Source organism: Mchenga conophoros, linkage group LG13 (genome assembly GCF_057382185.1).
Source record: "Mchenga conophoros isolate Kocher_MC1m ecotype Shallow Benthic linkage group LG13, M_conophoros_male_GT1.1, whole genome shotgun sequence".
In the NCBI taxonomy this organism is placed as follows: domain Eukaryota; kingdom Metazoa; phylum Chordata; class Actinopteri; order Cichliformes; family Cichlidae; genus Mchenga; species Mchenga conophoros.
Window position 1 is genome coordinate 27291146 of NC_140538.1, and position 26480 is coordinate 27317625.

The following is a 26480-nucleotide window of genomic DNA, read 5'->3' on the forward strand; positions in this document are numbered from 1 at the left end:
ATATCCCTATTCAAAGTGCATAGCTGATTTCCTCATGTCTGCCCCTGTCATTACCGTTAAAGAGATGTGCACGTCACTAATGGCAGACTTAATGCTCAGGAGACAGCAGAACCATCACAACTTGAGAGCAGATTTTTATTATTCATGACCCTGCAAACAAACAATATTCGATCATATACAACACGTAGCTGTACCCTTGTCCCAACCTTAACCTTTTCAAAAAGTACTTATCTGTAATTTATCTTTATTTCGTGGCTGTTTCAGAGTGAGGCTGTGGGCAACATTAGCAAAGACAGCCAGGAAGCATGAAGTTTGGGATGTGTGCCGAGCTGCTTGTGGATTCTGTTTGCTTTATGATGACGGGAGATGGAAGAAGACTGACAGTAAGATGATGAATGATCTTAAGAGTAACACTAAAATAACAGAAATATTTCTAATACTGAGTTTCAGAATACAGAATAGTAATGAGAAGTCAGGCTTATACTCCTATGGCTATAGTTTAGGTTTTTGTGCTATTGCTAAATACAAAAAGAGCAGGAGATCTGTCACTGATTATTCACATAACATATTTTGCTAATTCTCTCCAGCGCGCAACTACTCAGAGGGGGAAAGCTGTGTACAGTGTCTTCACGGTTCCAGTGAAAGTCAAAGCTTTGTGCACCTGCTGCGCCTTTTAGCTGAAATTCGCTTCATTAGTGCTGAGGTTTGTTCTTACTAACTAATACACACAGCCACTCTTCAGCTCCTGTGTTCCTACAGATGGAACCAACACACTCCAACAGGTTTCTTATAACTCCAGTATTATAAGGTTGGCCCTTTTGATTAGTCATTACAGGCAAGTATTATAGAACTATAAAAAAAATGTGGAGCAAAAGCTTCTTGCACAATGGTCAACAGAACGAGAGGAGACTGAAGAATGTTGTGATTAAACAAACACAGCGAAATGCACTGTCCACTTTGTTAGGTACACCTGTTCAACTGCTGCTTAATGCAAATTTTGACCGGTCCAAACTGAGCAACAGAATGGGGTAGAACGGTAATGTAAGTGACTTGAATGTGTAATGGTGTCAGTGTTCTGAGTATTTCAGGAAATGCTCATATGCTCGGATTTTCCCAAACAACCATCTTGAGAATTAAAAATTAATTAAGGCAGTTTTGAAAGCCAAAGGGGCTTCAGTCAGGTACTAGCAAGGTGTAACTACTCAAGTGTCTGGTGAGTGCAGGATAGCTGTTCTGTGCCATATTATTTTTTTTTATGAGTATCGTAAACACACTGAGAGGTTTCTTGGTTTCTCTTAAAATGTAATGTTCCAGCATGATCTGAAAGAGTATTTTGAATGATATAGTAATAACTGAAGTTGAAGGTTTTCATGTTCCTACTGTAATGTATATTCAGAACAGTGACTGGTGTAACATCAATGGGCTCATATTCCTTCTGTTTTTGATAATTAAAGACAGTAGATTTATTATTGAATATGTTCTTATGCAGATCAGACAGAAACTCTTCATACTGAAAGTTGTCTGGTTCTAAAGGCTCCATACCTGGTTTGTTAGCCACCAGCTTCTGAATGAAACTTTATTTGAATTCAGATGTTTTTGTTATAAGGTGTTCATGTTCATTTTGTGGATGATCTTAGATCAAGCTGTTTCTTTTAGGCTGCGCCATCCTTTTGAAATACACCATTAGAAACAAAGACTGCTTGCAGCAGTTGACGTGCATTATGGGAGTTTTAACAAGCCTGTGAAGTTGTTGGTGAGTGGTTGGAGTCAGAGACTGCTGTGCTTGTCTCATGAGTTTGTCTTATTCTGCATACGTGCTTCCCATCAAATGTGTCCAAGTCTTTATTAAGTCTATAGAGACGTTAACTTGACAGCACTTTAAAGAAAATGAAGAGAACTATCCACACCCATGGCACAACCTTGCCAAAACTGACACACGCTGTAGCCTCTTTTCTTATACCTTTGTTCTATGACACAGGGATATGTTTTCTGAAAATTTGATTAGATTTCATTAATTCAAAAGCTACATTCTTCTCAGTCTGATGATGACGACTGGTTCCTCTTGTCTTAACCGAGTTGTCCACCTCTGGATAAAATGTTCACCAGTCATTTCTTTTTGTCTTTGATCTGTATATCTGAGCTTTAATACCTTTAAAGAATCTGTCATCCCCATAGCAGGAGGTTTTTCTCTTTTTTATTATAAAGTTGTCAAAACAGGAAGTCATCTTTAATATTATAGTTTGTGAAATTAATGTATTCTTTCTTGTTCAGGCCACTATCCAAAAGCTACTTGAAGAGGGGGTACAGCTAAATAGCCCTGCTGTCCCCCCACAGGATAAACAGTTTTGCGTGTCAGAAGAGGATCCACAGTGGGTTATTTACAGGTGAAAACACAATATACACCTGTATCAGGACACCAGATATTTTGATTTTGTGTGTCTTTGTTGTTTACTGTACCTTGTTTTTTATAACTTGAATATGAAAGTAATTTGAAACAACATTTTTTACTTTTTTAAAACAAAGGTTAGAGTACCGAAAAAGCAGTCTTTGCATTTAGGTTGCACACAGTGGTTATGTTGTCCCAAGGGTGTGCACTCTATTCTGTAGCAACAGTGGAACTAAGTTCCATCATAGTGACAACTTTAGCTAAAATTACAAGTTAGCGATGGCATAGCTGCAGCACCGACATTGTTCTCCACTTCAGTGGGGCTCACCACTGTTGCGGTGTTGTGGAGCTGTACTGAGCATGCAGGCGCTTCTTCAAAATGTGATCCTGGCACAAAGTATACTTCCACATTGTAAGCCATTCGATCCACCATCTTGCTAGCTAAGGTCTAGAGACATGCTTGGAAGACTTGTCTGCAAATTTATGCCGAAAAAGTGCTACACAACAGGGAGACACAGATGATAGATCATTTGCATTCTAAGAAAAAGTTGTGACTTTCCACTAAAACCAACACATTTCAAAAGGGGCAACTTTTCCAGTTTCCATCACAGTTTCACAAATACTTAGTGAGCAGTTGGAAAGTGTTTGGTAACTACTCGGCATTTTCCATGCAAATTAGAAGAGACTGCAGAAGTCTGCTCGCGGCTAAAGTATTGGCAAGGTTTTACAATATACCTCATAACCACTTTCACTTAGTGACAGCATGCCTTCCACAACCATTAACCAACCAGCTGGGGAATAAACATTTTCCCTAGCTGGTTATCAGGGGATCACTGACTGCTCTTGGGCTGTGGCTGTGGCTAAAGAGTTGATTTCACATCACATTCCAGCAACCTCTCACAACCAGGAAACCAGGAAGTATTCCTCAGTTTCCTGGTTGACCCTGGTACAAAATAAGGGTTCCAGTTTCTTCTATAATGCAATTGCCAGGCCACCACTCACCGGCCTCTAGGCCTGTGTGACTGAAGCCCAAGGTTAATATGTGCACTGGCATGGACCTAGTATTGGATACAGTGGGGCAAAAAAGTATTTAGTCAGCCACCGATTGTGCAAGTTCCCCCACTTAAATGATGACAGAGGTCAGTAATTTGCACCAGAGGTACACTTCAACTGTGAGAGACAGAATGTGAAAAAAAAAATCCATGAATCCACATGGTAGGATTTGTAAAGAATTTATTCGTAAATTAGGGTGGAAAATAAGTATTTGGTCACCTCAGACAAGGAAAATCTCTGGCTCTCACAGACCTGTAACGTCTTCTGTAAGAAGCTTTTCTGTCCCCCACTCGTTACCTGTATGAATGGCACCTGTTTGAAATCATCATCTGTATAAAAGACACCTGTCCACAGCCTCAAACAGTCAGACTCCAAACTCCGCCATGGCCAAGACCAAAGAGCTTTCAAAGGACACCAGGAAAAGTATTGTAGACCTGCACCAGACTGGGAAGAGTGAATCTACAATAGGCAAGCAGCTTGGTGTGAAAAAATCAACTGTGGGAGCAATCATCAGAAAATGGAAGACATACAAGACCACTGATAATCTCCCTCGATCTGGGGCTCCACGCAAGATCTCATCCCGTGGGGTCAAAATGATCATGAGAACGGTGAGCAAAGATCCCAGAACCACACGGGGGGACCTGGTGAATGACCTGCAGAGAGCTGGGACCAAAGTAACAAAGGTCACCATCAGTAACACACTACAACGGCAGGGAATCAAATCCCGCAGTGCCAGACGTGTTCCGCTGCTGAAGCCAGTGCATGTCCAGGCCCGTATGAAGTTTGCCAGAGAGCACATGGATGATACAGCAGAGGATTGGGAGAATGTCATGTGGTCAGATGAAACCAAAGTAGAACTTTTTGGTATAAACTCAACTCGTTGTGTTTGGAGGAAGAAGAATACTGAGTTGCATCCCAAGAACACCATACCTACTGTGAAGCATGGGGGTGGAAACATCATGCTATGGGGCTGTTTTTCTGCCAAGGGGACAGGACGACTGATCCGTGTTAAGGACAGAATGAATGGGGCCATGTATCGTGAGATTTTGAGCCAAAACCTCCTTCCATCAGTGAGAACTTTGAAGATGAAACGAGGCTGGGTCTTCCAACATGACAATGATCCAAAACACACCGCCCGGGCAACAAAGGAGTGGCTCTGTAAGGAGCATTTGAAAGTCCTGGAGTGGCCTAGCCAGTCTCCAGACCTCAACCCCATAGAAAATCTGTGGCGGGAGTTGAAAGTCCGTGTTGCTCGGCGACAGCCCCAAAACATCACTGCTCTCAAGAAGATCTGCATGGAGGAATGGGCCAAAATACCAGCTACTGTGTGTGCAAACCTGGTAAAGACCTATAGTAAACGTTTGACCTCTGTTATTGCCAACAAAGGTTATGTTACAAAGTATTGAGTTGTATTTTTGTTATTGACCAAATACTTATTTTCCACCCTGATTTACGAATAAATTCTTTACAAATCCTACCATGTGGATTCATGGATTTTTTTTCACATTCTGTCTCTCACAGTTGAAGTGTACCTCTGGTGCAAATTACTGACCTCTGTCATCATTTTAGGTGGGGGAACTTGCACAATCGGTGGCTGACTAAATACTTTTTTGCCCCACTGTACATTCCACTTGTACACATCTGTGTGCCAAAGAGTTGGGGGGGAGACACAAACATTGGGAAGGTCATGAGTTTTTGTCTTGTTCTTTTTCTTCCATCAAAATAAAAGTAACAGAGAAATACCGTCATATTTACCAGAAATTGTTTGCTTCTTTGAAAAAGCATCTAAATACCTGATTAATTGAAACTAAACAGTTACATTAACTCTTACAATTAAACAGTAATCGAGTACTCTGCTTTGCACCTACTAATTAAATGAGCTTAATTTCCTTATTTGTCAAACTAAGAGTTCAAACCTGATCTGGGAACATTTCTAAAGCAATCAGATGTTATGGAAGAAGGGTTCAGATATCTTGTGTAATGTAGTAAGGATCAGATACTCCTCATTGCTTGTTATAGTGAGATCAGCATTATGGTGGTCAGGGTCACTATAGTATATTATTATTTATCATTTGTTTAATATATTTTGGGACTGGAAAATGGGCAAACTGGATAAATGGACATGTGCATCCAGAATCTGATATTTTTTATTTTCTATTTTTCCAGAGTGTTTTCCATCTTGTCTTCTTTCTTGGATTCCAGCCATCGTTGTATTAGATAAAACAGCAGCCTATTTTCTTTATTGACTTGACAAGACTTGACACATGACATTCACCATTGAAATCACTGTACTGATGTGCTGTGCCTGAGACCTGCCTGAAATCTATTTCTGGCATATTGTAGAATTACAAGGGCTGCGAGCTGTTACTGTGAAATAAGATGAATACCTTCTTAAGTAGAATTTGCAAATTCTGTAAAAACTTGATTGAGTAATTTTCCTTCAGTAGATGAACGTGTTCATGCTAAAACAAGTTTAAAGATGAAATTGAAAATATTGTACTGCACACAAACACGCACAAAGAGTACTTTTTCTATCCTTTTTTCACTCTCTTCTATATTTCTGTGCTTCTCTCACCCAGGGACTGGATCCAGGCTCTATGTGCCTACACCACCTCCAACTTCTTGCGGGCAGGGGAGCTCGGAGCAGAGATCGGAGAGTCGTGGGTGGTAGCTAATGCAGCCATTTACCTGTGGAATTACAATAGCCACTTGCTGGCAGCTAGGGAATACACACGCCTGCTTCCCACCTTCCAGAGTCTTGTGGACATGCTCCAGAAGACGGGGTACACTGGGTAGGCTTTTTTTTTTAGAAAATTATACCTTACCTGCGGTGTCACAGCTTCACTAATCTAACATAAAGATAATTAAAACACACCCTGAGAATCTGAACTGTAAAAGCACCACAGAAAAACTTATGAAACAAAATCCATGACATTCTAGATGAAATCTGCCTCTTATCAAGTTGTTAAGTTCTTACTCATTACTTCTCTAAATCAAGGTCATGAGCTACGTTAGTTATACCCGTTGTTGTTTTTGCCAGCACTTAGGATTATCATTAAATTAGTTTTTGCTTCAGGGCAGCTGGGATAGGCTCCAAGATATGTATTTGGTAGTTTCAACACAGCAGACATCCAGGAGACATCACATTGTTAATTTAGTGAGTATATTCTATGTTCAGCTGGATTCTCAGAGCATAATGCATTTTCTGTGGTCTTATAAATTCTTCTTCTCACCTTTCCTCGACTTCATGACATTTTCCACTAAGGTCAAGGATAAGTGGTTGCAAAAATGAGTTATTCGATGCTCCCTTAGATTCTGATTAAGTTCATATGTTTCTTCTTAGTCTGTGTCTTTGTCTCTGTCTGTGTGAGGTTGTTTTCATTTCATACCAGTCTGTGTTCTTATTTTTTACCCTTTTGAAATGCTATCATTATGCAGCACTCTTTTTTTTAGTTGGTTATTATAGTGCCTTTTGAGTCCCTGCAAGCCCAAGCTAGTTTTCTGTCTGCTTTGGATCTTTCCTCATCAGCATGACACCTGCAGCTCCTCGCACTTTGTAGTTTAGCTGAAACAGAGAAAATTACACAGGATATTATGTCTTGCTGGTGTAACTAAAAAAGTTAGATGAAATCACATAAATATGTTTTGTAAATACATTGTGTGTTGAGCAAATAAGAGCAACCTCTAAATGACAAAACACATTTTGGTTTTCATCCATTTTATTTACAATATTATTTACATTTTATTTTGATTATTCTCTACCTCCCCCAAGGTGGTTATGTTTTTTTGGTAGCCTTTGAATGTGTATTGTTCTGTCTGTAAATACAATAGCTTGAAACATTTTGAATGAAACTTGGTGCAGATTCAGTTCTTGTTAACAATCCATTAAAATTTGTTTTACATCCACTAAGGTCAGCTTAACGACTTATTGGTCTAAAATTGGCAAAAAAAAAAAAAAAGCCTTATAACGTATAAACTCTGATTCTTACATGTGTGGTGTGTATTGTCAACACATAGGAAATAACATGTAGCAATTTAAAACCTCTGACCACTTATTCAAGCTCAATAGGTTGATACATAGAGAGCTATATGATTATGGAGCTATTGTATGTCTATAACATACAATACCTTTCCCTTAAAAGTAAATACTGCCCAGAGAATGAGCTGCCTTGATGGAGTGCTTCTTGTTTTTATTTGTTTTATATGTTAGAGCTGCTTAACCAACAATTAATTAATAGTTTTCTGCATTTGTGTGTGTTTCTTTGTTTTTGGTGATACACTGTCTCTATTCATCAGTACATTGTTCCGCATTTCTTAGAAATGAAAATGTTTTTAGACTGATGATCACACACATTTTATCTTATTCTGTGCGTTCTGAAAGACTTTCATCAGGCCAGACATTTCTTTATCTACTCTCTGTGGAATAAAGTGAATACAAAGTCCTTCAGTTCAAGTAAAACTTACAAAATGTGCGTTCATCCTCAGAAATGTATCTGAAGCTTATTTCTTTTGTTGCTCCTGACAGCAGAGGAGACCATTTAAGCACTGCTCTTATTTTTGGCTATAGAAAGAAGCAGTGAAGCGTTCATGAGAACAGACCAAACTCTCCTTGGGCATAACAATAATTGTGCAAATGTTAGAATACACTGGCATTCTCATGTGACATGTGACCCAAGGAACACTTAGTTTTTTCGTAGCCAAATCTGTGGTGAGGGGAACATTATTTGTTTGTGTTTCTCAGGAACCGTGTTCTTTTTGTGCTGCTGTGTGATGCTGTGGCCCAAGGGTTGATTCAGCCTCTGTTTGGGCCAGACAGCGTTGTGCCAGCTCCAGCAGAAGACAAGGGCAAAAAAAGAGCTGAGAAGGGCATAGCAAAGGCTGCCAGCACCTGTGGGGGTTTCTTAGATCCTGCTGGCCTCCAGGATGTCCACAAGGCATTAGAGGTGAGTCTCTTAATGTGGCTGTGCTTTTCTTTATATCACACAAGTTATATTAAAACTTCCTGACCTAGGATTTTCTGAAGCAGTTTGTTAGGTCATAGAGATATTTTCATCAAGATTAAATATGTTTATCTTGGGATTTCTTTAAAGCAAAGCTATCTCCAGGGCCACTGATGATTGGAGCTGATTTTGGCTGATACTTGTGGAGACGATAAGATATAATTAGACCACTGTCTCTACAGGGACGTGTTCAGAAAGGTTATGTAACATGTAATTATGACTAACAGGGTGTATATGTATGGTACATTCTAACTAACCAAAGCATATTTAGTTAGAAACCTGCTAACTTCTTGGATGGATGTTGTGGAAGAACACAGAATCTTCCTTGTGTCTGACTGATTGGAGTGTTTTGAGTTTGTTTTTGTTCAGTTTTTATCTTTTCACTGTGAAAACAATGTCTAAAATCCCAGCGCTGAAAGCTTAAGAACTGATTGGAATCTGTGAAAAGAGTTTAGCGCACAGTGTGTACAATCTCTGAATGCAGTTTGCTGAATGTTTGCAAGACGTGTTCAGAAAGTCAAGCGTTAATCTCTTTGTGCAGATATTACACAGCTAACAGTGTGAATTTAACATTTACAGACTGACATCTTTAAAAAGAAAAAAAAGTTTTAGACTTTCAAATCTAAATTGTCACTTTCCAAATCAGAGTCTAAACCATCAGGACTTACTAGAAACCTTTGAAATGCTCCCCAGCTGTATATATGATTCTACTTTATGCAAACAATGGTCTGTTTGTATAGAGAGCAGCCTTCATGCTCTCTTGATTTGGCCACCGAGCACTGAATTGTAGTTCAGCTTTCTCAGCTTTAAAATGGGTGCTTTTTTAGTGGTCTGTGACTGCTCAGTCACTTGCCCTTTGGTTGTTCAAGACAGCAATAAAAGGGGACATAGATGGAGTCAATCTGATATTAGTTTGTGATTGGCGGGGGTCAAGTTGTCCATTATATCTGCTTGTAATAGTTTGGCAATTAGCTGAAATAAATTGGTGACAATTGTAAATTTGTTGCCATCCACATTCAAAGTCAAGTCAGAACCTCCCTAAATAGCAGTGTAGTTGCTGCAGGACAGTAACATAACAGCAAAATGATATAAGGTGTTTGGCAGCCTTGCTTATATAGGCAAATTTAATGAGAAAAAACGAGCTGGCAACACATTTGGGTCAAGTCCCTGATTGCAAAAAGATGAGTTGTCCTAACCAGCGCAGACTGACTCAGATTTATTGCAGCATAAAGGCATTCTGTCTGCATTTATTAACTATGTGGCAATTATTTGTAAACCTTCCCTGTCTAACAGTGATTGCAGTCACTTCAAGTCGCCTACAGGACAAGGGGACTACATGCTCAACCGCTCAAGAAACAGCCGGTCACTGCATCTATTACAATTGCAACCGCTCACCGAATGCAAAAAAATTCAGGGCAATAACTGGACAAACACAGATAGTGTGACCACCAACAGGGGAATATCAGATCTTTCTCTATTGGATATATATGACATATGATGAAGCATCACACAACTCTTAAAACAGGAAATGTATTTTCTTATTCTGCACATCCACCCATTTATACACACACTCGCACGCACACACGTGCGGACACGATCACATGTTGCTTTCAAGACTACGTCTTTGTTGAAGACTGATTTCTTTGTTCTCTCGCCTGACAATTAAACCTTGTTTCCTTTCTCCTGATGTATTCTGATGGTCAGCCATGAAATCCAGCTGTAACTTCAGATAAAAGACACGTTATCAGTGAATTATTCACTAAATTTCATTGTGTCTATTTCCATTTTAAAGAAAAGAAGAAAAAACTATCCTTTGCTGTGTATGTTTTATTAATGGTATAGCAGGGTCAGATCCAGTGTCCAACTTGAACAAAGTCTTACTGAATTTTGACTCCTTTGTAGCTTGCATTAGGGAAGTATAATTATGCATCATGATGTATAATAACTGACTGACACCTGTTAAGTGTCTCAGATAGCTCATTATTGTTTTCTGCTTCTCCTCCTAGCTATGCGAGCACGCCCTTCGCATATCAAATGCTACCATCCCAGGGGAGACTGTCCCCATCTCAGCAAGAAAACGGGTGTTGGCTACATGGGTGCAGATCCATGGGCTCTTGCAACAGCAAACGGGTTCAAAGATGAATATGCTGAAAGAAGAGGTACTATTCTTAGCAGTTCTCTTTAGGTTCATTTAAGGGTGCTAGTTCATGTCTAGGGCCTAATCATTCACACGAAACCAAGTATCACCATTGAAAATTAGTTAGCATTTTAGAGTTAATTTAGAGTTTGTGTAATTTACAGTCTCGAAGATTTATTACAACACTATATCAAATACAAGTTCAGACAAACAACTGTTAAACTAGGAGTCACTGGGTATAAATAGTGTTTTGTGGCAACATAACTTAAACCAGCTCTGTGTCCATTTATGTTTGACCTTTCTCTACATCTGCAAGCTGCTTGCATACCCACCTCTCCTGCAGCGCTTCCATGTCGTGCTATTTCTGATTCAATCAGCTCCCGCCACTGTTCTCACTGGCTTCTCAAGTATAGACATGAAGGGGACAGAGATGTAGGCTTTCCTCATTTTAGACTTTGCGCATATACATATGTACAGAAGGGTTGGTCCTAGAACAGAGCCAGGACGGAATAACAAGTCTGTTTTGACTAAATTAATCCTGACAGAATCAAATTAGGTTAGGTTAATGCTTCGGAGGTTGTGTTTTTTATATTGCTGCGTTTGCAGTTTTCCAATGGAGTTGACATAAGTGGATAAAAAAATAAAGAAATAAAAAAGTAAACTTCAGTGATGTAAGCCCTCAAGCAATTCAATTTTCCTCATGTGACAAGAATGATTAAGAAGAACAAAGCTATTTTTCTACCCTCCTGTGCATGCATTATTTTAATTTTCACTTTGAGGGTCACTTTAAGACTAATGCTCCTTCTATAGTTTATGATAAGCCTAAAACAGTCATTTTGGAAGCCTCTTGTTACATGACAAAATACGTCAAATGTAACATAGGATGGATTGTTGCTGAGTCATCTGTGTGGCTCAGTGTCATAACATAATAATGTCATTATTATAAAGTATTAATGTGCTTATGATACTGTGATGACTGCTGATATGCTCTGTGATGCTGTAGGTGTTGCATCCGCCCTTTTCATATTCAAGCTTTGTATCTGCTAGTGTATTTGTTTGTCTCCAGGTGTCGTATGATTGTGCGGCTTCAGAGGGGGACAAAAACACGGGGAAAACACAAGTGTGATTTGTCATTCGAGCAGACCGTTCAATTAGTCACTGTAATCCTTTAACTGTTCCTCAGCCGAGAATCTCCTGCCCTACATTAGTTCCTTTGGCCTGATGTGTTTTTGACTCACAGCTAGATGAGGTTCGCTTCTTGTCATGCAAATTAGGAATTGCACTGTTAATATAACAGCGGCTCATCTCTAATTGCAATCAATAAATCATTCATCGACTCATTTTCCACACAATGGGAAGTCATACATTATCAACAAGAGCATCTCCGCAGCATTTGGAACACATGCGATATCTTAATTATACTACATCTTTATGTGTAATTTATACACAAATGTATATGTATATGAGTTTCAGTTAATTAAACTGTATGTATATATTGAGTAGATTTCAGCTGAGTATGAGTTGTTTTCCACTGTGTTTGCAGAGTGAGAATGAGGACATGTCTGTGATGGCGTGTGTGCTGGTTGGAGTGGAGATGCTCCAGTGCAATAGGAACCCGAGGCATATGGAGTTCTCTGTTCCCAGTCTCTCCACAGTATGTATTTCTCTGTTTTCCTACAGTAGCTGATGCCCAGATTGCAACAACAGATGTCAACATGACCCATTGAGCCCTTGCAGCCTGTCTGCATCTCATCATTTGTCAGTAGTGTCAGTAAATGAAAAAAGTACTGTGCCAACCTTGATCATCCAGCTTTACTAGGATTATGGTTGTCACTCCTCTGATATGATTAGCACGTGTGCATTTATTTTATTTTAGTTTCCTATTGAAAATTGCTCATTTAGACAGTTTGGCTTTATTCCACCGCTCTATCTGCTTTCACTCTTCCTCTTATTCTTTTATCAGTAAGGACAGATCCTCAATGTTTCTGCTTTTTCCATTCACTTTTTACGATCCCGCTCCTGCTTTTTCTGCCATTTTTTTCTTGTCTGCATATGTCCATTCATTCTTTTCGGTCCTTGTCCTTCTTTTTCTTCCTCCTGCTTCATCCTTTACACCCATGCATTCACTTTCTTCTCTTGCCTTTTCACTCACCACTCCTTTCCTTATTTCTCACCTTTCTTTTTCTGCCTCCATTCAATCACTTTTCTGGCCCTGCCCCAACCCTCCCCTGTCTGCCCCTACCTTCCCTTAATTTTGTTCCCTTCCAAATTCCAGTCCTCCTTCCTTGTATTCCCACAACCCTCTCATCATTTCCTCTTCCCTGACCACCACTGCCACCACCATCCTTTTCATTCCCTCCCCTCTCTTCACTCTTCACCTAAAGCTGGTGAGCATGGCGTCGGAATGCAGATGGTCCGACGCCGTGGTGGAGTTGCAGGTGTGGTGCCAGCTGGCTGCCTTCTGCCACGATGTCAAGGACTACAGCTTAGTGTGCAGCTGCACCAAGAGGGCTCTGCTGCTGGAGGAAGCAGCCACAAAAAGTCTCAACACCATGCCGTGTGTTTTGTAAGTGTGGTTGGTTTATTTCAACTGTAAAATAAGTACCAGGGTCATTTTTAAAAATGGGGATTCCTTATAGAAAGCATTTCAGGCAAAGTAGTTAAGACTTTGAGGCTCAGTTGACATCTTGTCCATAACCCACTGATAATTCAAGAAATCGATGCGTATTAAGCTACCTGTCTATTTGCCTGCTCTGTTTGGCTTTGACAACTATACAGCCAGTCCGCTTCAGATTTGGCAGATGTATTGCTTTCGTCCTGAGTAAGTCCGGTGCCAAGTTTGATCTCGTTTGATTGAGATATTCTCATATATTTTTGTTCTGTGTTACCAGTATTTCACCTAGAGCTTACATGGGCAGAGTATGGCCTGAGGGCCAGAACCAGCCTGTGAACCATGTGAATCCTGCCTCTGAAAAAAAAAGAAAACTGTATTAATGAATCTTAAGGTGACTAACTTAAATGAGTGTTTGATTCCAACAGAGGGCGCACCACTTATGATTGCCACCCTTAATGATTCGTTATTCAAATAGACAGTACGGTTTTTAAATGTCTAATATCTGTTACATGTAGAGATGCAGTTCTGTACTGTGAAGATCTTAAAGTTACAGTTACACAAATTAGTCTAAAAAAGTCTTTTTGCACAGCATTTAGTTCGTTTTTGAATCAAAACTATACACAAATATAGCAAGTTATAAAAAGTCAAAAAAACATGTCTTGGGGTTTGTTTGTTTAATTTTTGTTTTTTTCAATAGAAATTCAGGCCTTCAGGACTGACAGATACTGCAAAATGTTCTCTTATTTCTCCTCTAAGTTATTAGGTTTAACAGACTGTGAGATATGTTTGTCAGTTTAGTTTTCCAGTGCTCTTCACTCACCCAGGCGTTCTTGTTTGGCTGTCTATGTGAGTGCATTCACTAGCGTTAAAGCTACAACACCAAATCTGCTTACTGTGTGCAGCCACTTTCTGATCAGGTACATTCACACAAATAGCGGGTAAATGCTGTCCACCTAACAGCTACTTCACACCCTTGACAGGTCTCCAACCTCTCGCAGGAATAACACTTAAAGACAGACAACCATTCACACTCAACACCGACAGCCAATTTAGAATTACCAATTAACCTAGCAAACATGTTCAGCCCATAGGTTGCTAACATATTTCACTTTTACAGTTTGGTTTGTTGATTGATAATGCCTGATAGATGATCTCACATGTGTAGGTATGGCCCAACTGCAGTGAATGAAATGCTGAGCATCGCAACCTGCCTGAGAGGTTTGAGCTTAGTCCATGAGTCCAGGGGAGATCTACACTCTTATAGGGAGGCAATGGAAGTGCTCCTGTCAAGTGTCAGGTACTGTTTAGAGTAAACTGATTTATTGATTAATGCTTTAGGCTGAAAATGTTTTTGTTTTTTTTTAGTCTCTAAGTCTGCACTTTCAGGCATTTTAAATTTCTGCCCTTAAATCAGAGTTCTCCTTTCTCTCGTCCATAGTTTCGCAGAGAAAGCTGTCAGTCCAACATTGTGTGTCACTGCTGCCGGGCATTACTGGAATACTTGTCTACCTCTGACAGGGAGCACTGAGGAAAGGCAGCAGCTCCGGGAGAACCTAAAGATGATCCTGAATGCCCTGGTTCATACCACTAAACAAGAAAATGTATAAATCGTTTGTTATTTAATGAGCTATTCTCATATTCATCCATATCAATTTATCCAACGATTCAGAGCAAGAATTTTACATAGATGACCCTCCATATCTACGTAAATCAAAATAATTCGTTATCCAGCTTTAGTAGAAATAGATACATTGCACATATAAATTAAATATCTTAACATAGAAGTATTTCCCATATGTAGACAATCTCCAGACTGCAGGTATTCCCTACTGTTCTTTGTCTGCACCTGGCCAAAATACATATGTGGGAAGACATTTTTTCCACAACTACAATGCTAGATTTCTGTGATGTTTAACAATGTGGTGGTACAGCACTAACACAGAGCTCAGCAGTAACGAAAACAGACACTGAGCCTCCATGTTATGGGAAATGGTTTAGACACAGACAGACAGCCTCTCCCGGATCATTTATAACATTTTCTGCTATATCAACAGCCGAAAAGACAAAACGTCAGCCTAAAAAGTCAACAACAAAAAGAGCCACTAATGAGCAAAGCATTAAAAATAAAAAAAATCTCTATTTCTTTCATGCCATTTTTTAATTATATCTTTTTGAACGCTTGATTTTTGTTGCTATCAAGGTGACTAAGGTGTCTTAACATCCTCTGAAAATCAGTGCAGTTTTTTTTTCTTTTGGTCCTAAAGGGGAAAAGCTTGTGGGTGTGGCAATTGTGCAAAACATCTGCCCATCTCTGCCTGTGAACAGCAATCCAGCCACGGGGATAAACAGCAGTTCAACTGCAAAATCTATAATTAAAGAGCACTTATGTGAGAATTCAGAATGATGTTTATCTGTCGTGCTCTTCTCTTCTCAACACTGTTCTTAAGCAACATGTTGTAAGTGGGGGTAAACATGATCTAGCTTATATACAGATGATGGACTTTTTTTGTATAGTATTCCCAAATTGCTAACCAGTGAGTCTGGAAGAGAATTTACAGATATTGAGACAGGGATATATATAAGGAAAGGTCACACAGCCTTTGCTCCTATGTGTTATCAGTGAGCTCTAACTATGACCGACTACCTACGGCAAATGCTCGATTTCCCAAGAGAGTTAAAATAAAGCATTAATCCTTTTCCTGTTGTATTTCAGCAGCAGAGCAAAGTGAAAAGGCCGCTGACCTTGGCAGCACAGCCTCTAAGGAGATCAAAACACAGAGCAACAAGTAAGCACCAAAAAGAGCCTCAAAATATAATACATACTTTGATACAATCTACACAAATGTACCCTACAGCTAATTATTTGACCTCAGTATAGCTATGTGCTCCTTTTTGATGGACAATAACATACCTGTGAATTCCCAAGCAGTGAAAGTCATAAAATCATAAATCATAATTACTCTTGGTTGTCCTCATGACGGTGATGCACAGTAGTGCAGTGGTTTACTGTCTCGCCTCACAGATTCAGGTTCATACCCTGGCTGGAGCCTTTCTGTGTGAAGTTTGCATCTTCTCCCTGTACATCCGTACTTTGGCTTCTTCCTACTGTCCAGCTGAGTTTACAGTGCTTTGAGATCCAGTGTTAATAAATAGATAAATACCAGTCCACTCCATGTATTTAAATGAAACACATATAGAACTTTCTCCCAAAACTGCAATGAGTTTTATTCTGTATCTGTTTTGTATATTGGTGGTATGGTTTGGCTCTGGGTTCAAACCTCTGTTTTCCTGTGCTTGGCTGTGTTTTTTTCTGGATGCTTTGCTTTCCTCCCACAGTCTAAATACATGCATGCTATGTTAGCATTAGTGGCTTTTGCTGGCTACCGATAACAAATTGATAACAAAATGGTGAACACACACTTGTTTGCTTTTCCATTAGAGGCGAACATTTAAACTCTATATGTTTCTGTGTCTGTATATTTGCGTCTTTGAAAGATGAAGAGGTCCTAACCCTGAGAGCAGCTATTTACCGTTTGTTGCTCCAAATCTACATCGATGAGGAAGACTTTGAAAGCGCCCTGCAGCTGCTGGCCAAAGCTATGAGAGACATGCCTCGCAGTAGACACCGGTTGTGAGTGAAATCATGAACATGAAGAGATGAGAGGAGCTTAAAAACATAGACATTTGACTCTTTGTTGTGTTAACCCAGGTCTCTGCTCAAATATGGTGTGCTGGTGAAAGCACGGCTGGGAGAGAACATACTGCCAGACATGCAGAAATTAGAAGATGAAGGGGAGCAGTGCCATTCGTTCATGTGGCATCAGGTGGCACTGTGTGCTGACACGGTAGCCAAACAACTGACTTGCCACCAGAAAGCCATCGTCTCTCTCACAGTAATATACCTCGAAATGGAAAACATAATGCATGCGGATGATTTATAAACTTTTCATATTAAAAAAAACTGTCATAAAGTGCATAATATTAATCCCTGTGTTTTGACTGTGCATGGAGGTAGTGCAATATTTGTAGCAATGGTTTTAGTACCATCATGTGGTGCTGACGTGCCATTACAACCCACTTCAAATACCTTTTTATATGGTGTGAAGAGTTCCATATGATCGGGCTTGAATTTTTCATGTTTATGATTTTTTTTTTAACTTTTGTGTTTTTAATGTCATCTCTGAACAGAGCGCAGAGACTAAATGGCAGAAAGTCAGCATTCTGTTAAGTTTTGGACAGTGGCTGTACAATCACAACTTCCCCAAAGAGGATGCCAAACTTCAGGTTCAATGGGTAATAGATATCCTTCTACACATGGAACCTGGGAAGGCAGATGGAGTAGGTAGGACTCCCTGTCTCGTCTCGCTCATTGTATTATGTCAAACAAGTGTCACTGACTAGTTTTGCCAGTTCTGCTACTGTGCACTCTGAAAATCTCTGGGGGGGAAGGTAACACATTCTGAGAATTCCCCTGAGGTTCACATCTCAGGAGTGCTTTTCCACTTGGATTAAGTCTGCATGTGTGCGATTACACATTAGCACATGTGTCTGCATGCTTTTTTTTTTAACCATCCCTGATGTTTTACACTGTGTTAGGTTAACATCTGATCAGTCTGATCCTAAAATGAGCATTGCCACTGCTTATGTGTAATTGCTTCAACATTAAAGTCATGTGTTCCCCTGTGCAAACAAAACAAAAAAAACCCAGACTGGATCAGAGGAAAACAAACTGACCACTCGAGGAAACAGATTTGTCAAGATCCCACGTGGGTACCCACTGAGAATAAGATAGCACCGCTTTAAAGAGAGTTGTAAGAAGTCTTTATAGCCTCCTGCTGTGAGTACCATTAATATTCCCTCAGAGATAAACTGCCCTCTTCAATAAAACCTCTTTATTATTCTCTTAAGTTGTAACTGTGTTTCAGTCATTCTGATAGATTATCCTAGATATGTTTCTCGTTTAACATCTTTTATGTCTCTTTTTTCTCCAGAGGATGAATCTGTAGAGAGGGATTTGGGCCCTGTGAAAAGTGAGTACGTGCTCGGAGTCCAGGGGTTGTCATTTACACAAAATGTGTCCGGTCTAAAGGAAGTGCGTCGTCTGGACTACTTGATACAAGCACACACTCTGCTTGCCATCATGGAGGACAAGACTTCGCCTGAGCACCAACTTAACCTGCTCAGAGCCTACACTTTTGTGCTCCAGATATGGCAGGTAGTGCATCTTCAACTCCACTGCTCTTGACAACTTTGACAGCGGCTTCAGATGCAAATTGGGCTCAAGCTGAGTGCAGTATGTGCCATGACGTGTGCACCGTATTTCACTACAGGTTTCTATGGCAGCAGCGTGTGAGATTTCCAGGGAGACGGCAAAGAGTGAGGCACTCCAACCTCCTGCCTCTGCTGAATCCAAAAAAGGCAAAGACAAGGGCAAAGACAAAAAAGCCAAACAGGTAAGTTTCTCATATTTGTGCCTTTGCTTGCTTTGAAATTTAACTCAGTTACTTGACTTAATGTAAAGTTATGCCAGTTATGTTCATCCACTCTGCCTGTTTGATTTCACGTTTCACAAGTTACGTGTTGACTGCACACCGGTGTTAAAAACAAAAAGTTGATAGGTTTGTAGCTTGAACCTATTCGCTGGAACGTTGAAGACAATATAATTACACAGCAAAAGCATTGAACACCAAGTAGGCAAAGTTCTTCGTGTTACTCATGCATGAGGGAGACCTGCCTGGAGTCAAGTGTCGTTCCACCACTTGACCTCCGTCAGACTCTCAGCCAGGTTCCCCATAGCACTCCTTTTATTGTGGTTACATGAATATGCATAGGGTCATTAACACATAACATCTTACATAGGTATACATGTGAACAAAGAATACTGAGTGTGTGTGTGTGTGTGTGTGTGTGTGTGTGTGTGTGTGTGTGTGTGTGTGTGTGTGTGTGTGTGTGTGTGTGTGTGTGTGTGTGTGTGTGTGTGTGTGTGTGTGTGGGGTCAGAGTGTGACCCCATAAATGACTTCCCTAAACCTGCTGGTCTGGAAGTCCAACAGTTCATCTAAACAAAAGGCACTTAGCCTAAAACAGATATAGATACGTTTATCCTACCATAAGACAATAAGACAAGGTACGACCACTTCCCATGCTCCCAGGATGTAGGTGTGCATTCCAGTGTGGAATACACACCAAGCCTTTGCAGCCTGCTAAAGATCACACATCCTATCACTACACAATTGATTATACACCTCTAAGCATATATGGTTAAATATTTCTAAGCATAAATGACAATCAACAATACAAAACCTAACAAAAGTCAGTACTGTGTCTCATCTGTTTGACCAGCCTACATCTGCTGATGAAAGACCTAAAGCTGTTGTCTTGGATCAGACACCTCCTTCCACCACGAGGGACTGGGCCTCCTTTGTCTGTCCCGACCAGGCCAGGCAGATATTCAGAACCAGCAGCAACCCCCACTGTATCAACACTCACAGCATTACAAAGCAGGCAAGACTACATACTTCTCTCATACATTTCTCTCTGCATTATAAGGTGTACCATCTGTGGTATTGTCTCAGACTTCACTTTTTATTTAGCAGAGGTTGTATCTCCCAGCTATATAGAATCAAAGACTTGGCTATATAAAAGCGAAGCGGTAACTTAAAGTCAGTGTTGCTGCAAAGTTTTGTTGACAAGAAAGCACACTTATTGATCTTTGGGGATCAAGTTAAGCTGTCAGAAGACGATAAAGCCCTGGTATTCTAAATGAAACATGTACTGTGATCCATTCATGGATCTACAGCCTCAGTGGGATGGCAATATGTAACAAGACTTCATCTAATTGGTTAGAAAAAGGAGCAAAGAGCCATTTTCTATTCTGATAAAACACTGAAAAGTCTTGATGTATACTTGTTAGTGAAAGTCTTTAAACCTTTATGTTTCTCTTTGTGTTTGGCTGTAGAAACAAAGCCTGTTTTATCTCAACCTGCTGGAAAGAGAACTGAACTCACTGTCACTCGGCCACCTGACCCTTCCTGCAGTGCATCTAGCTGAGACCATTGCTCATGAGCTTTTGGATATGACAAGCCTCTCTGACCTCTACAGGCTTAGGTAAAAACCAGGGTGACCTACACCTCACACTCAGGTCTTAGGTAGTCCTACTGTATATGAGAAGAATGTTGTTTAAAGCGTTTGAGGTTCAGAGGGTGGTACAAAAATCAGATAACTTGCTCAGTGATGAACTTTATTCACTAAATACAAGATAATATTCTCTTGGTAAAAAAAAAAAAAAGCTGCACTCAAAAAATATTTACGCCCAAATTGCTGACTTTAAATCACTGGATAACATGTAAATTTTCCGTGGAATTTTTGCTACATGAGTGCAATGTAAAACATCAAATTTCATTTGTTCAAATTAAATTGATAGTTTACTGGAATCGGGTTACATCAGATTTACTTTATTGGTATAGAGCAAGTTTACACCAAGCATTTTTTCCTAATAATTAAATATTTGAATAAATAAACCTTTGACTTTATCTATAAAGCTACGATTTACATCATGTTTAGTGTGCCTATCAATTTTTCAACATTCTGTCAGTTTACAGGTATTCAGGTAATGCTATATATTTTAAAAAAGTTGTATAAAGCTTTATGGCTAAAGGAGGCGCTGTGTGATGTCTCAGGGCTCATGAAACAGAATTGATTGGGTCAGAACATGTAGGATGGACTCAGCTACAGGGGAGCTTACTTTATCCTGATCTATGTTTAAAAGCGCTGCACGCCACCTTCTCTAACCACTTGTATCACTGTTAAGGTACAAGGTGTGATTTAAAAGTTCAGGGAACTGGTCAATAAATCTCCTGCTAAAATCTGATGAGATTTGTTGAAAAGGCTTCCAGTGCAGTTTTTGTTTTCAGATGACTTCTCAAAAGGCCCATTCTGACCACTATCACTGTGGAGCAGTTTCTCCAGTGAGAAAGAAATTCAATATAATAAATATCAGTTTCTCTTATAAATTTTATCATCTTCTTAAAAAGCAAATACACACAGTTTTTTGTTCATTTCCTGCTTGCCAAGTTTTCCACTTTCCCCACTTTTCTTCACTCACGACAGACTTCTACTGAGAGATCTTGAATGAAAAACTGGATAAATTTAAATCCGGTGAGCGTTTTCATTTTACCTATTAGGCTTGTTCCCAAAACTTTTGGATCATAGCTTGAAGATACGCAGTGATAAAATTGTGTGTGGCTCAATCAGTGAATACTTACTGTTTCCAAATATTAATAAATATTATGTCAGTTTTGTATACAGTAAGTGTGGCTGTTTCCAGCACACGTTTCATCTCATTTAAATTGTGTCCCAGAGTAAAATAATTACTTGACTTAACTGACTGACTGAGGAGCGTCAGCCTGCGGTTCCATAAGTTACTCCATCATTGAATGTCATGTTCCTCTTCCTGTTTTCACCTTATTAGAATTGCCAGAACCTGTGTTGAGCTGGGTTTGGAGGCACACTCACCATATCAGAAGAAGCTTCTGCCTCTGAGTGCAGTCCCAGAACGAGAACAAATGGGGTACGTGAACTGGGCTATAAAGATTTAATGTTTGTGCATCTTTAATAACCTATGATATCATATTCATGACTGCAGGTGCCGCAGAGCCGTAGTGCTTTCGCAGGAGAGGAGCAGCCTCCGCAAAGCTCGCAACCAGGTCAGCTTCTTCTCACAAAACAGATGCATCTGTGCTTATGGTTTACATGTTAAAGAAATTATACTTTAATTAGCATTCATTGTATTGCTTCTCAGAGGATGATTGACAACAGCCCCAGTAGTTGTGGTATTTAAATTAGTACTTTTATAATATAGCACAGAGTTATGGCAGATTAATATTGGATGTTTAAGATGATGATTTTTGTGGCTAGAATTATAAATAGTTATCACTTTTTTCCCATTCTTCCAACTCTGTTATTCTCTATAATCTCAGCTTGTTAATAATGTTGATTATGTAATCACAGCTGATAAACACTATAAGACTCTGATCCAAGCAGGACATGTAATGATTTTTACATGTTACATACATTTAGTTACGTAATGTTACATCCACATTAAATATTACACATACACTTGATGTGCTATGTGTAATGTGTAATTTTCTTCTTGATATCTCATGTGTATGCAACATGTTGTCAACTGAAAGCTTGAGAAAGAGTTTGATTCAGTTTATTAAAAAAAACGTTATCATCTTATACTTTGGTGAATACTTTGGCAGAAAGGAGAGATGGGTGAGAGTGCGCCGGACATTTGGCTGGACAAAGCTGAGGTTTGCCTCAGTGTGGGACTCTATGAGTCAGCCAGACAACTCCTGGCTGAGGCCCACATGGTGTCTATGGTAAGGTTAGGAAGGAAATATTTGAAAATATTACCCTAAGCTTTATATATCATTCTAACAAACATATTGCTGATCTACTCTTTGTCGCCACTATCAGAAAGAACATTTATTCTAATAGACTCAACTATGACAAGAAAATACCCTCAACTAACACGAGACACAGTATTCAAGCTATGAAGTTACTTTACATCCAGGATATTCTAAGTAAAGTATTTCACTACCCATTACCCTGCAGCATAGCCTAATATGCACTGGCACAACAATAAAACTACAGGCTACATGCTAACATGCTGGCACAAATCCATAAACTACTAAGGAGGACATAGAGAGGATTTTCTTTTAGTATTGAAGTTGATAGCAGTGTTTTTGGAAACCAGGCTAAATAACACTTCACAGAAAAATGATATTGACGCAGCAATTCTGCTGTACTGCCAGGGGTTAGCATGGGCCACAGCAATCTGGAACAATGCTGAAGCATTTAATAATAGCTTTTAATAATAAGTTATATATAAGTTTAAAAAATTCGCTGATCACAGATTTTCATCTTCAGAGGTTATGTTTTTTCTCATTGTGAAAGACTTGAAAACCCAATTAAAGTATAATAGTTTGTATTAGTTAGAGGTTGCATAAGAATGCTTGGCAGATGAGTGCAGGCTAAACTGGATAGTTTTCAATCTTCTGATGAAGTTCACAGTAATGCACTATGCTGGACTAGTGCAGGGCAGACTGTGGTGTTCATGGTCAGTGTTGGGTTACATCAAGAGTAGCAGTCATCAGTTTAAACAGCTCTGTCTCCTTTTATTTTGTTAAATTCAGTTAAAAAACTGCTGCATCTCTAATGTTTAGAGCAGCAGCAGTAAAGATCAACTGATAACTCAAAGAAGACAAATTTACTGGAGCTCACGATACATATTTTCACAAGTTTTATTTCAAAGTGATTTTAGGTTTGGACATTAGGTTTCCCCAACCTTCTAAATCCCACTGTAACACCTGGTTATGGCCTGTTGTACATTACCTTTGGCTGCCTGACATTTATCTCTAATATCACATCGACCGGGATTCTTCACTGCTGCCTCTAGTCTTTGAAAGAGTCGATCCCTTGTTAGAAGCAGTGGGCTTCTAACTTTATCATTAGATATTTGTCCCCTCATAGTTATAGTTATAGACTGCTTCACTGTTTTTCCCCTCTTGCCTCAGAAACTGATGGCAGCTGATGGCAACGTGAATGTTCTACTTCTTTGAGTTGCTCAATTTAGGAGTCACTACAGTGGACTCAATCTCACCCTATCCCTGGCATCTTTGTCTGTCACACTAACCCTCAGCATGTCGTCCTTCCTCTTCCCTGGTGGCTCCATCATCTTCTAATTCCGCCTTGCCTGGTCGCTGCATGTTAACTAAAGGCTTAGGATCTTTCACTTCTTCTTTTTTCCGGTGCTATCATCTCTCTACTTCACCCTCTGTTGCTTTGTATGGTTGACAACAGGAATTTAAAAGGGTGCTCCAGGTGAGGCTCGAACTCACAACCTCGGCATTGCTCTACAGCGTACTGTCATATAAGTACCGCGCGCTAACCGATTGCGCCACTGGAGCCTGTGCTATGTTGCAATTCAAGTATCATCTTAATTGTGTAACACGTAATAAGATTACTGAAATTTGCTGCAGAAAGATGTATTCTGATTACAGTTTGGAAATGATATGTGGTCTTTAACACTATACAAACTGAATTACAAAAATTATGATGATGTCTAGACTAGAATTACTTCAGAGCCAAATTGCATTTGGTTGCTTTGACTCTTCTATAATTGATTTAATTTCTGATTCAAACTGTTTCTGTTGAGGTGCTTGGAGACCAAAGTGTTATATCAAGAAGTTTGATCTATCTGGCCAGTTTGGCTTGTAAAGAGCAGAACTATGCCCAGGCTCTGACTCTGCTGGACAAAGCCCAAACCCTGGGTGGGGATGAGGACTTCTGGTACCAGCTTACCCTTACCAAAGTCACAGCTGTGGTAGGCCAGAGAGACAACGATTTTCAAACAAAGGTATCGAATTACAACCTTCTGATAAGTCTTTGCACAGTGTTGTGTTTGTAGAAGTTTTCCCTCAAGGCTTTTTTTTTCTTTTATAGGTTGATCAGACTATAAAACAAGGCTGTAGAGCTCTGAAGCTAGTACTTGAGCAGCGGGTAAACCAAGCCCCAGCGCTCACATTCTTGATCACCTCATTAGAGATGAGGTAAACATGAAGCTTTCTACTTAGATGTTAATAGTGTTTGGTTTTTCTTAGTTAAGCTGACTATATTATAAATGTTTGTTGTTTTCTTAAGATTTGTTTTCATTTCTGAACTTTACTTTTGATCTTAAGTGAAAATGAAACACTCACACTCAATGAATATTTTAGATCAATTTTATATTTAACCACAGTTGAATATTTTTATAAATATCTTATACAGCTTTGAATAGTGCTAAGCATTAAAGAAGTGATTTGAGTACTCAGAGTAGAAAAGCACTATATAATTAACAGTTTATTTACCATTTATCTACCATTTGCAGATATATCTGGAACACACTGATGCTTTGTCCCAAACAACTATTGTATTGTTTTAAGTCTAAGGTTTATTTAGCTGTATAATATATATTGTATTTTTAAGTACTGTTTAAGCCATTTACAGAATGTCGCAATGTGCCTTCACTACAGACTTTGGCTTAAACTTTAAGAAATAAGATCTACTTTGCATGTTGGAAACTATTCTAGTTGCTTTACATGATGTGCATTCAGTGTAATTCATTTGAACATCTGTTTCAAATTATGTTATAAATGTTTAAAGAAACTGACAACACTGATTATGTAGCAATGTCTACATCAATTATGTATTTGATGTAATCTTTATCTAACTCAGTGTGATGTGTTGCTTTTCAGAGGAGCCTTGGAATGTATACGTGCCATTGGTAGTGGGGAACCTATGGAGACACTCCACACTGAGGCTTTCCAGAGGCTAATGACTGCCTGTGATACACTCAGAGAGAGCGCCAGTGGCTTTACTAAACTCGGCTATAGACAACAGGCAGCAGAGGCACATGGAGAATGTGCGCATGGTTTGAGGTTAGTCAACAGTTACACCAGGCCTAAATTGAACAGTATTTAAAATTGGAACAGTTTTAAACCATGCTATGTGCAGTATGGAAGTGCAGTTTTCACTACAGCAAATTAAAGTGTAACTCTGTTTCCCCGTGCTTGTTTTCATTCAGTCTTGTTTTCTCACACAGACAAACTTTTGCCCAAATCCAGCTGGTACACTCTCTCCCTGCGCACACTCAAATAGTTTTCTACTTGGGTACTGTTCAAAACTTTGTCTTTCTAAAAATCCAAAACAAAAGAAAAGAATTTGGTGGTGACAATGCAGTACAGTGGTGTAATCGTTAGCACTGTGACTACCAATCAAGAAGGTTCTGAGTTCAGCTCCACCATCAGGTCTGATTTGGAGTTTGCATGTTTTCTCTGGGTACTCTAGCTTCTTCCTACATGTCCAAAGACATGTGGTTAAGTGATGATTCAAAATTGCCTATGTGAATTTCAGCCCTATGACAGACTGGTGACTTGTCCAGGGTGTACCTTACCTCTTGCCCTGTAATAACTGGGATAGGCTCCAGCTCCCCCCCTCCACGACCCTGATAAGTGGATGGATGGACTTTAATGTTTTAAATTTTTGATAAAAAATATTTATAGTTTTGAAGGTTATAAGAATAACAAACAATAAAGAAGAAAATAATCATAAGAAGTGTATCATAAAATGGAATCACGTGAGGCCCATTATTGTTGGACCATTTTTTGTAGTTTTGCCTCTGTACACTGCTGCAGTGTATTTTAAATCAAACTACAAAGATGTGATTGAAATGGGGACTTTCAGCTTT

The 26480-nt window shown here is 39.4% G+C and overlaps 1 protein-coding gene and 1 non-coding gene across 6 annotated transcripts in view; one reads left to right on the plus strand and one right to left on the minus strand.

The window, feature by feature from the left end:
• Window positions 1-26480, plus strand: part of cfap46 (cilia and flagella associated protein 46) — a 73272-nt gene that overhangs the window by 22063 nt on the left and 24729 nt on the right. For 2 of the 5 annotated variants that reach the window (XM_085297568.1, XM_085297573.1), the window contains 24 exons: window positions 265-383; window positions 588-703; window positions 2272-2384; window positions 6019-6231; window positions 8181-8382; window positions 10446-10598; window positions 12120-12230; window positions 12961-13142; window positions 14356-14487; window positions 14629-14791; window positions 15904-15976; window positions 16686-16821; window positions 16900-17083; window positions 17379-17532; window positions 18182-18405; window positions 18521-18643; window positions 19532-19693; window positions 20148-20296; window positions 21660-21758; window positions 21834-21894; window positions 22453-22572; window positions 24411-24611; window positions 24698-24804; window positions 25489-25671. In XM_085297568.1, coding sequence (XP_085153694.1) covers window positions 265-383; window positions 588-703; window positions 2272-2384; window positions 6019-6231; window positions 8181-8382; window positions 10446-10598; window positions 12120-12230; window positions 12961-13142; window positions 14356-14487; window positions 14629-14791; window positions 15904-15976; window positions 16686-16821; window positions 16900-17083; window positions 17379-17532; window positions 18182-18405; window positions 18521-18643; window positions 19532-19693; window positions 20148-20296; window positions 21660-21758; window positions 21834-21894; window positions 22453-22572; window positions 24411-24611; window positions 24698-24804; window positions 25489-25671 — 3480 coding nt within the window. The remainder of the gene's footprint in view (window positions 1-264; window positions 384-587; window positions 704-2271; window positions 2385-6018; window positions 6232-8180; window positions 8383-10445; window positions 10599-12119; window positions 12231-12960; window positions 13143-14355; window positions 14488-14628; window positions 14792-15903; window positions 15977-16685; window positions 16822-16899; window positions 17084-17378; window positions 17533-18181; window positions 18406-18520; window positions 18644-19531; window positions 19694-20147; window positions 20297-21659; window positions 21759-21833; window positions 21895-22452; window positions 22573-24410; window positions 24612-24697; window positions 24805-25488; window positions 25672-26480) is intronic. The other 3 variants (XM_085297570.1, XM_085297572.1, XM_085297569.1) reach the window with 3 other exon arrangements.
• On the minus strand, window positions 24069-24162 carry trnai-uau (transfer RNA isoleucine (anticodon UAU)). Its single transcript has 2 exons — window positions 24125-24162; window positions 24069-24104 (listed from the first exon to the last, which is right to left on the minus strand). It is a non-coding gene; the product is annotated as a tRNA-Ile (tRNA).